The sequence below is a fragment of the Rattus norvegicus genome, chromosome 1 (assembly GCF_036323735.1).
Source record: "Rattus norvegicus strain BN/NHsdMcwi chromosome 1, GRCr8, whole genome shotgun sequence".
NCBI lineage: Eukaryota > Metazoa > Chordata > Mammalia > Rodentia > Muridae > Rattus > Rattus norvegicus.
In genome coordinates this window covers 249497701-249509370 of record NC_086019.1, presented here as the reverse complement: position 1 = coordinate 249509370, position 11670 = coordinate 249497701, and the positions used below count along the sequence as shown (strand labels likewise).

General features: G+C 45.0%; 1 protein-coding gene across 2 annotated transcripts in view; it reads right to left on the bottom strand.

Moving 5' to 3' along the window:
* Positions 1-7060: 7060 nt before the first annotated feature.
* The window catches only part of Entpd1 (ectonucleoside triphosphate diphosphohydrolase 1), a 127501-nt gene continuing 122891 nt past the window's right edge, over positions 7061-11670 (bottom strand). Inside the window, exon 10 of one of the 2 annotated variants that reach the window (XM_017589665.3) lies at positions 7061-10371. In XM_017589665.3, coding sequence (XP_017445154.3) covers positions 10165-10371 — 207 coding nt within the window. In that variant the 3' untranslated portion in view covers positions 7061-10164. The remainder of the gene's footprint in view (positions 10372-11670) is intronic. The other variant, NM_022587.2, reaches the window with a different exon arrangement.

Sequence of the window (11670 nt, the reverse complement as noted above, 5' to 3'; positions counted from 1 at the left end):
ACTGTTTTGATTCAGGATATATATATATATATATATATATATATATATATATATATACACACACACACACACACACACACACACACACACACATATTTAACTGCTCTAGCTAAAGATAAGATTTCATATGAAAATTTGAATCTCTTGACAAAGATTTAGACAAACGACATCTTCGCAGGCAGGCAGGGCAGTCAAGCAGGCAGGCAGTGCAGGCAGTGCAGGCAGGCAGGCAATCATCCAAGGCAGCAATTGTTACTGGTAAGGGGTCTACAGTGTCTTCTGTGCACAGAGAAAGCCTTTCCGGTTCTCCACAAGCAAAGCTGCCCTCTCGAGCTCTCCAGCACCGAGTCTCAGCTTCAATTGCCTTTTCAAAGTCTTCTCTATCTTAGTCACCTTTTACTTGGGGTGACAATCTGCCTGAGCCTTTGAGTCTAAAGCAGCAGCTGCAAAAGTTAAGTGAAGACTCCTGCAGTCTTCCCTCAGGAGGCTATAGTGGGAAGGTCCTGAGTTCCAGGTCAGCCTGGGTTAGCTACACAGGGGGACCTTTTCCTACTCCCAGTTAGAACAACAGCAATGATGTCCTTAAATAAGGAGAAGTGCCATTTCACAAGTACAAGTTACCTGCTGGGTTCAAGCAAATTGTGCTTCGGACTGTCTGCTGAAAAAGCTAACCCTCCATCACTTCAGGTGTAGACGATGTGTCTACCTCACGCCTCCCTGGGATCCCTATTCAGTCAGGTCTGAACAGTGTGGAAGGCTAGGTAACCATGATGCTTTCTGTCCTCCTTTCTTTCTGGGATGATGCGGAACATAGCAGTGATGTGTGGATGTACATTGTAAGCTGCAGCCAGAGAAGGGGTAATATGTTACGACAGCACGTACTCATACGGAATATAGATTTATTTCTTCCTCCCAAAGGGCCTCTCTTTAAAGTTTAAAAAGAAAAAGAATCACATCATCACAAACACCTCAATTGAGAAAGAACAGAAAACAAAACAACAACAACAACCGCAACAGGTACCAATTACATTTTAGTGAGCATTTCGACCTCTTCTGGGAAGCTGGAAAATGATGGTGTAGAATAAAAGGACATAATGGGGGGTGAGAAATGACCTTCCCTAAGCCCTGTACTTAACGAGCTTTATTGAAGTTATCAGATACAAATTATTATAACATCTTGGGGAGGGGCTGAGCAGTGGTCTCCCTTCACTTTGCAAAAATAGAAATTAATTTTCCATGACTTTGTAACATTTGTGGAATAACCTTCAGACACTCCTAATGTACTTGATTACTTCAGAAGAGTCTATAAGTTTGCTGCCAAATTAATTTTCCATCATAGAGCAATTCTTGGCAATCCAAGTGGGTAGCAATGAGCATCAGGTAATCATCTTGTTGCTCTGATAAAATTGCCCCAACAGAAGCAACCGTAGGGAGAAAAGCTCAGTGAAAGGTGGAGTCAGTCCTTCTTGGCAGGAAGCCACCAGTGGGAGCTGGAGGGCTGGTCACATTGTAACCACAGTCAGGAAGCTGAGAGAGATGAGTGCCCAGTACTGATGTTCACCTCTCTTCTTTTTGTTTAGCCCAGTACTGCCATCCATAGGATGGCATGCCACTGACACTCAGTGCTGATCTACCCAGTTTAATTAACCCTATAGAAAACAATGCCCAGAGGTTAGCCTCATTTAGATAACCCCTCACTAGCTTGTCTCCTAGGGAATTCAAGACCCTGTTGGGTTGACAGCTAATATTGACTATGAGGTACTAGATCTGTTCCGACAGTGTCACCACAGTAGGATGATGTCATTATGCAGGTGAAGGCAGGTACAAGGCAGAACAAGGCCTGTCTTTGCATGAGAAGGAAGGATGGGCAGAGGAAAAGTTTTAGAGAGGGGGAGGGGACTGGAGCAGAAGAGGAGAGCAGCTGAGAGAACATGGAGGCGGATGTTAAGATTCCCCTCTGCACACTTACAGGTTGTTATGAGTATTCTTAAGGAATGGATGTGTACAGGGCTTTGTGGTCTAGGTGGGCAATTATATCTTATCAATCGGATCAGAGGTTATTGTGTTGTGTGTTCTTTCATGTGGCAATTTAATTTAGTTTAAGAGAGTTGTAGTGGCAGATCACTGGGCCTACCACAGAATTGGGATGTGTGTGTCTGGCATGGTGGCAGCCTGCCTTGGGAACTGTTGCCAGGCTCACAGAGAAGCCATCGGCACTGTGATATGGGATGGAGCAGAGCAGGTGAGAGGCTTTGCTGACTGAGGTGAAGATGTCTACCAGATATCTTGGGGCACCACGGTGCTGGACATAGTGCAGGGTAAAAGACAGCATTTTTGTTATTATTTAATTTCACAGCAACATACCACATGGAAGATTTGTCCCCTCTTTACATTATATCATGTCCAGCACAGCCAGCATTGCCAAGCCTCTGCAGGCCTGTCCTGGCCCCCTGTCCATCTGTCCACTTCTTAAAGCTTCTCTGTTCCAGAGCCAGAGTTTTGCAATGACAGGGACAGCTGAGGCACACAGGGTGATGTCACAGCAAAGATCTCACTTCCTGTAACAAAGTAGAATGCACTTATGGGTCCTTAGCAAAGCTGGGGCCTCTTCCTCAACTCTAAATAGTCAAAACTTATTTATAGAGTCCTCCATTTTTTTCAGTCATCTTGTATGAGCCTGTTTCTCAGCTTTGATTTTACTGTCTGAATATACATATGACGCTAAAAGAATAGAAACAGTCTTAATTCTTTCATTCTGACAGTTACATCTGAGTTTTCTTATAATTATTTTCCTTTTTAAACAGGGGCCCTTTTTTGTTTAAGCTTGGCGGAATCCCTTCCTGCCTCTGGCTTCTGTACCCTCCCAGATGAGCAACTCCTACGTGGCCTCATCTCCACACTTCTGCCCCTGTCTTGCTTTCTGTTCGACCTCTTGAATACCTTTCTCTCACAGGACACTCCTTGCAGATTTTGGGGCCTGACTTTTGCTTAAGGACACACTTTCCTAGTGCCCCTTAGCCCCCGGAGTCCCTACATGAGAGCCACGCCCACCAATGGTGCCTGGAAGCAACATCCGTATTTTCTGTCTCTGCTCGACTATTCCCAGGCCCTCCTAAAACACAGGTGCCTGTCCCTGTGTCTTTTTTGTTTGTTTTGTTTTTGGACAAGCTGCCACTGTGTACCCTAGGTTGGCTACGAAGCTTTGACACTCCTGCCTCAGCCACCGGAATGCTGGTGTCACAGGTACACCTCTGTGCCAAGTTTCCTATGCGTCTTACCTCTCCTCTGCTCAACATTGCCATTTATGGGTCTCCTGGTCAGTCTTTAGCACCAAACTGAGTCCCCTACACGTTTCCCTTAACTGCAGGATCCTGCGGTTGGAGGGGATTAAAATAGTCACTTACATGCACTAGTCCTGAAGCCTGAGTTCCCCTAATTGCTATGGCTAAAACTCTAATACTCTCTTCTCATCTTTGTTTCTTTGGTCTTTGCCTCTTAAAACTTTACTTAATTCTGTAAGCGTATTTTTCCTTGCCGGTACTTGGTCTGTGCATCACTTGAGTGTGCTTGGTGCCCTCAGAGGTCAGAAGAGAGCCTTGGATCCCTTAGAACGGGAGTCATGGGTGGCTGCGAGTGACCGGGTGAGTTCCCAGAAACTGAATCTAGATCCTCTGCAAGAACAAGTGCTCTTAAAAAGTGTGTATGTGTTTATCTGCATAAACATGTGTGCAACACGTACGTACGGTATCCATAGAGGTCAGAAGAGAGTGTTGGATCACCAAAATTCATGATCTTGTAAGCCACCCTGTGGGTGCTGGAATCGAACCTGGGTCCTGTCGCAAGCACAGCCAGTGCTCTTAACGGCTAGCCCCTCTGTCCCTTTTTATTTTAATCTCTGACCCCACCAAACCCATGGCCCTGACTACCGTTTGCCACCCTCCGTGTCCGCTGGACTGAATGTCTTCCTTCTGTGTCATTCTTCTTGGTTCTGTTACCGGGAGTGAAGCTCTTGGCCACTCCAAAGGCTCTTCCCTTTGTTTCTTGTTTCTCCCCTTTTTGTCCACCAGGTTCCTTACTCCCCTTCAGTCCAGCCACTTGCTTTTTCCTCTTACTGGAAGGCAACTAAGTTTAAAAATTTTTAAATGTGTGTGTATATGCACGTGTCAGGTGCCTTGGAACTGGAGTTAGAGCCTGATGTGGGTGTGGGGAACTAACCCCAGTCTTCTGTGAGAGTAGCAGGTGCCCTTAACTGCTGGGCTATCATTCCAGGCCCATGAAAAAGTCACTAAGTCATCTGTTTTTGTTGTTGTTTGCTTGCTTGTTTTTTAAAAGCACACAAGCAGTTGTTACCGAGTGCACACGGCGTGGCCCCCGATGCAGCCACTGTTTCCGCTCCTGCCCATAGCTGGTGTTTTAATCCTGTCATTTCCCAAGCCTACCCCACAGTCGGCCTTGGAGGTTCAGCAGCTGCCTTTGCTTTTGAGAGCAATGGAGATTCAGACATGGATGTTGACCACCAGGCCACCAGGACAGACAGCTGTCTCTCCTGCTCTAAGAGAATACGTATGCTGGTCCCATCCATAGCTGCTGTCCTGGGTCCCGTCCATCCTGTCCCTTCTGGGGCCTCGTGTTGTTACTGAAGTCTTAATTACTGTTCACCCCTGCCTCATCTCACAGCACCAGCTCTGTCTCCCACAACAAAATAATTCTCAGATTTCTTTCATTACATCCAAACTTGTAGGAAAAAAGTAATCTTTTTGCTCTCCTAACCTGTTACTGTCCCAGCCACAATATCTGACCTCCATCATTAGTATGTCCCCAAGGACTTCCTTCTTATTATATCTATGTGTTTGTGTGTTTATTTATTGTGTGGGTGTACACATGCCATGGTGCGCACGTGCAGGTCAGAGAACAACATGGGCCCCAGGGATGGCACTAAGGTCGTAATGGTTAGTGACAACCGCCCTCAGCAATGGCTAGTGGCAATGGCCCTTAGCTGCTGAACCATCTTGTGAACTCAAGCACTTTCTGATTGTCAGTGCCAGTGTTTCTTGGGTCTCTGATCTGATCTTGGCTCAGAAGACCACTTCTAAGTCTTGTTCAACCTTTCCCGTTTGCTTCTGTGTTTCCTCTAATAAATGTCTCTCCTTCCCTCACCTCTTAAATCCCTTTACACTTTCAGTGTCACTCTGGGCTTTTTCTCCAGTACATTTTAATCCTCAAAAAAAAAATTGTTTACAACCTTTTGCCTGCAGGTATGTCTTTCATTAAATATGTGCCTGGTGCTTGCAGAGGCCAGGAGGGGTTATTGGGTCCCCTGGAACTGGAGTTATGAGCTTCTATATGGGTGCGGAGAATTAAACCAGGTCCTCTGGATGAACTATCAAGTGTTCTTAACCTCTGAGCACCAATTCTGACCCTCTCCAGAAGTGGCCTTCTTTTTCACTGTCTTACTCCTTTGAGACACGGTTTCTCCCTGTAGAAAGCCAGTCAACACTTGGGTGGCTATGGAAGAGGAGTACACTTAAATGACACTTGAGCTAGTCCACTATGTGTCATTTGGTAGACAGTGCTTATCCAAAAGCCAAGAAGAGAGCCTTTATGGGATGATAAAGAGGTCAGCGTCTCTGAAAGGAGCAGTATGGTCTCTCGACAACCGTTTTGACATCTTTTGAAATGTAGAAACTTGAGTCTCACTCTAGATATACTGAATTTTCTTTTTTTTTTTTAATTTTTTGAGACAGGGTCTTACTATGTAGGCCCTGTTTGCCCTAGGACTATGTAGGCCAAGCTGTCATCAAATCCGAGCATGACCTGCCTCTGTCTGGTGGTTGCTGGGATCGAAGGGGTACACCACCATGTCTGGCCTTATAATTAAGGGGTTTTGATTTCGGTGTGATCTCAGGTGGTTTGCATAGGATTAAATGTTGGTAAGTGTGGCCTCTCAGGTTCATTTCCAGCTTTGCAGTTCCACTTAGACATCCACCGTCAAGTGCTGCATGGTGAACTACACAGGTACTCAATGTATATTCCAAGTAGGAAGTTCTCCATGTGTCTGGAAGAACTGAACAGGCTTCACTGCTCAGTCAGCTGAGCGGTGGAGAAATGTAGTCAAAAGAGAACTCCAGGAAGGAAGCTTTATCGGTGGCCTGGCAGTTGGAAGGCAGGTTGGCTAGAATTACTTCTTCCAGTTCCACTAAAATATCTCTGAGCCCTGCTTTTCGAAAGACAAAAACAGAACAGGTCATATATTTTGTCCCAAGGAGCATGGTCTGGACAGAAGGGTTTGAGTTTTCCAATGAAACTTCAGGGAGCTGTGGTAGCCCTGGAAGTGGGCTTGAAGACGAGAAGACAGTAGGAAGAACATCCAGTGGAGCCTTGAAGGTAAGGTGGAGGCAAAGGTAGCTGAATCTGAACCAGTCTCCCTGGACAGGACGCAAGGAACACCAGGGGCTGGACTGGGATGTGTGCCTGGAGAGGGCTAAGAGCGAGGGACTGAGCCTCCGATGCTGCTGGGGACTCCTGACCTTCCTTGTAGGCACCAGGAAGCCATCTTTGACATCAATCAGGGATAATGTGACTAAGGTTGCTTTTTAAAATTTAAATTTAAACTTTTTATTCTTGAGATATTCATACATGAGTACTGTACTTATATAATTTCTACTTTTTATTTTTATTTTTTTTAAAGCAGGGTTTCTCTACATAGCTCTGGCTGTCCTAGAACTCACTACGTAGCTCACACTGGCCTCAAACTCATAGAGATCTACCCGATTCCGCTTCCCCAATGCTGGGATCAAAGGCATATGCCACCAGGCACAGCTGTTTCTACTTTTTAAAAAGGTTTGTGGATGGAGAGGTGGTTTGGTGGTTATTAGCACTGGCTGTTCTTCTAGACGACCCTGATTGGATTTGTGGCACCAACATAGTGGCTAAAAACCACCTCCAACACCACATTATGGAATCCGATGCCTTTTTCTGACCTTGGGCATTATGTGCATGTGGTACATCAATATAATCTGCAGACAAAATACTGATACACATAAAACTTGTTTTAAAAAAGTTTTAAAGACGATCATTGATTTTTATTGACATTCAAATTTACATTTTGCAAAACGCAAATATGAAGACATATCTTGGAAACCAGGCGGAATCTTAGGAAGCTCACCTCACCTGTCTTGGCCCCGTTGTCACTTAAAGGTAGCAAAGCTGTAGATAGGGTCCTCGTGAAATGCTCTGCTGGGACCTCAGCAGCCTTTCTAGGGGTAACATTCATGTCTGTGTGTAATGAGAGAACAGTAGGGGTGCTACAGTCTACCTAGCCTACTTGTGTAATGTTCCCCAGGAAAAGGGCACCGAGAGCTTACCTCTTACCTACCTTGGAAACCTCAGAACATGCCAGTTTTCCAAACCTGCCAAAATGCCAACATGCCAACATGTAGCCGGTGTTGGAAATGTGGCTAGTCTTCACACAACAGATTTTGGAAGCTTGATCGGTTATTGAAATGAGAGTATTCTGAATTTAGTCTCTTTTTAAGGTCTGCTTGTTTCCCACTGTGGAGTAGACCACCTGTTTCCCATAGGGCTCTTGGCTAACAGAACACTAAAATGAAATGTACTTTTGAGACTTCCGTTTATATCACGTTACATTTCTTACTCGTTTATTTAGATGAATTGAAACATTTCTCTCTCTTACACATCCATGTGCATACACAAAGTTTCATTTTTATATGCAAATGAAGCCACTTCTGCTGATTGGTTGCCTGATCGGGTTCGTAGAAAAAAAATCACCAACTTTTGAAGGAACAAGGCTAGCAGAACCTGATTCTGAGTCCTGAGTGAAAGTCTAGAGATAAGTAATAATTAACTATAACCAGTGGGCAACCCAACATTGAAATATTGGTAGTGACTCATTTTATTTGGCCTGCCCCATCCAGAGGACCCAAAGATGACCCCGGGATTAACCTTCAGTCTAATGGAATTGAGATTAGGTGGCACCTAATTGTCTCCATTGAGTTGGATGTTGTGCTTGGTTGGTTGGTTAAAAACTTGGGCAACAAGATAAATATGTAATTAAAAATATTTTTGTTCTCTGAAGAAACTTGTAATTTTGAATTCCAGCATATTGGCAGCAGTGGTGGTGGAAGGGTGTTTAGAAAAGAAAAAAAAATGGCCAGATGTGGTGGTGACACCTTTAATCCTCAGCACAGGGCAGAGGCCGGTGGATCTCTGTGAGTTTGAGGCCAGCCTGGTCTATATAGTGAGTTCCAGGACGGCCAGAGCTTCACAGGGAAACCCTGTCTTGAAAAGAACAATAACAAAAATCAAAAACAAAAGAAAAAGAAGACTCGAGGCAGATGTGAGTTTGAATGCAGCTCTGCCACGGGCACTGGGGGCGGTAAGGACCACCTTCTTCAGAAGACTTCTGTGACAACAGAAGGAGAAGACACCATGCGCCTAAGCACGGAGAGCATGACCACAGATGCTCAGTCAATGGCAGCCCCAGCGATTTCGACAGCGTGTCCAGCTGTGAATAGCAGAAGAGACATAAAACGGAAAAATGGCTCGACTGCCCACGAGATTCAGGACACTTAGCTTTAGCTTGCTGGAAACTCTCCTCTCTAAGTAGTCAGTCTCCAGATCAGAGACAGAGAGACAGTTTGAGTTGAGGCAAGAATACAATAGTGCTCGATTCTGCCAGACAGTTACTTCTTGAGTCAATACTCACAAGGTCTCTTTAAATTCCCATAGCATACATCCACAGTCACTTATTCACTACCCACAAAACACTCCATCAAATGGGGAAATAAGGTGTGCACTTTCTTAACTCCTGAGGAGAAGCAGCAACACCTGATGTATAAATACAAACACAGAGCAAAAGCCTGCCTCCCCTCACTAAACAAAGTCTCGGGACCATAAGATGTGGCATGGCTTTCAAACCCCGTGAGCAATCTCTGTGTTGCAGAGTCTATTTGGACATCGGTGGACAGGTTTGTGGTTTGAGACAACCAGTGTATGTCTTGTCCCCAGCCAACTTCTTGGCTATAGAATGTTAAGTAACAGTGGAATAGAGGCTGAGAGGTTAACTTGACCTCTTAACTCAGCGGTTAAGAGCAGAGGGCCCCAGGTTGATTTCCAGCCCCCACAACTGGCCAGCTCACATCTGGTTGCTTAAAACACTAGCTCTGAAGGACTGATGCCGCCTTCTGGCCACCATGTTCCCTGTACTCATGTGCACAGACCCACACATACACACATAACTGAAGGCAAAATAGTGACTGCTGTATAACATTGTAAATGTACTAAATTCTATTCAGTGGTGCTGGGCTGAATGTAAATGTGGCGAGATTTATATTATATGTATTTTAACATTAAAAACCCCACAAAACTCTAAAAGATGCATTAGAGGATATATTTTCCCAGTCCTGGGTGGTAGCCGTGGCTTTCTTCCTAGTTGTGTATACTATCGTCACAATCTATCCCCTGAATGCCAATGTGCGCATCTGCTCTTCAAAGATCTCTGGCCTTCGTGTTCTACATGGTAGCATTTTGGCATCACGCAGGAACGGGCAATTGCTTGCTTCCGTTCTTATTTTCAGTGGATGGAGAGCCACATTAGCTGCACGTATGCGCCTCTGCGAAGACTCTTACGTTAGCACATACTCATCTGCTTCAGAAAATCCTCCTATGCAGAGGGCAGGCTTGGATGGGTATGTGTCTCCTCTCTCCGAAGGCACTGCATGGCTTTATTAGGAGACCTGGGGAGGAGGGGGTGTCCCACAGCTATGGCTGAGACGGTTTCTGAGTTTCGCCTTTCAGCCAGCTCAGCTTGGGCAGGGTGACACTCAGAACTCTTAGTTCTTGGAGACAAAGTTGACATTGTTCTTTTATGAAGCACAGATCATGAAAGTTGTGATCCCAAGCACAGGGGACAAAAAAGAAAGAGGGTTAACTGGAGAAGGCAAGAGAGGCTCACCAGGAAGTCCTCGAGGAAGAGGGTGTTGAGTGTCCCCAAGGAAAGGCCTCAGGAAGCTTCAGAAGCTTCACGCTGGCCTAGACTGTCCCAGGTGAGCAGGGAAGGGTGACTCAGGCCCCCCTTGCAGGGAGGAATCCACTCCCTGGGCAGGCTGTTTTCTCTCTCCAGCCAGCAAGTTTCAACTGCTCCTGCTATACTGCCTCTTTCCAGAAATACGAAGGCTTGCTAAAGATGAACAGCCCTGTGATGACCATGGCGACCAAGACCAGGGAGAAGAGAACCATGAGGCTGATGTAGGTGGAGTGAGGGAGAGGCGGGGATAATGGCTGTTCAGCTGGGATCATGTTGGTCAAGTTCAGCATGTAGCCCAAAGTCCACCCTGCGTTGCTGTCTTTGATCTGTAAACGGAAGGGGAAAATATTGTTGTTCATGACCCAAAATGATAATTTGCAGCATTCATATAACCCCACTCACATAACACTGAGTAACCAATAAGAAGAGAACACTTTGTATAGCTCACACACTAGATAACTGTATATGCTACGTTGGGAATGTGGGGGGGAATCAAAGTAAATGATTAAAAGAGAGGTTTGGGGGGCTGGAGAGATGGCTCGGGGGTTAAGAGCACTGACTGCTCTTCCAGAGGTCATGAGTTCAATTCCCAGCAACCACATAGTGGCTCACAACCATCTGTAATGGGATCTGATGCTCTTTTCTGGTGTGTCTGAAGACAGCTACAGTGTACTCATATACAATAAATAAATAAATCTTAAAAAAAAAAAGAGCAGTTAGAGCCTTGCTGTTATAGTCTAGAATGTCAGAAAGGTTGGTGACCGGCCATCCAGATCACCCAGCTGGAAATACTTGATTCAAACAGACCACAGGAGGTCAGGACACTTTCTAGTTCATGAGTTGAGGGGTTCAGTGAGAGGCAACGGGAAGTAGGTAAAAAGATGAAGGAACAATGATCGGCTCTAGTCTTTTACATCCTTCCCAGGCCAGAGAAGCCACATAGAACCAGGGCTTCATGAGGGAAAGTTTGGAAAGCTAATTCTAGCAAATCACCTTTATAAAGTTGGACGGTTATGCACCTCTCTGGGAAAGAATCCCTATTAAATTATAAAGCAACCTCTGACCCTCTCACCTTTAGAAAAGAATTTCCAGTCCCTCAGAACTTACAGAAATATGAGTGGTATTTGAGTAACAATTTTGGGAAGGTTTTATTACAAAATCTGTTCATGATGACGTAGAGAAGTTAGCAAACACAGACAAGCCTAAAGAAACTCTGCACACAGTGCCACTCAGGGCCTCTGGTGTCCTTTGTGACACTTCCTTCCAGTCCTCTGTGAGTGTGCTGCTGTTGTTTTTACAAAACAAATAAGTAAATGTTAAATTGTATCTGGATAATTCACTTAGGAATACTTGGTATACATTAACCCCCATATATATTTTTGAACCATTACTGAAATATTTTTTCCATCTTTTAAAACACATGCCAGTGTAGACTGCCCGTTAGCCATTTTAACCAGTTACTTGGTATCTAAGGAACGTGATGAAGAGACGAAATGATGTGTATGTTTTTACGGCTTTCAGCACACACTGTGCCAACTTACAATGCTCCTTTCTTCCAAACCCTGACCCATACTGATGATAATACGCAGAAGGACTCTGTCTTTTCCTCTCACTATGAGGTGGAA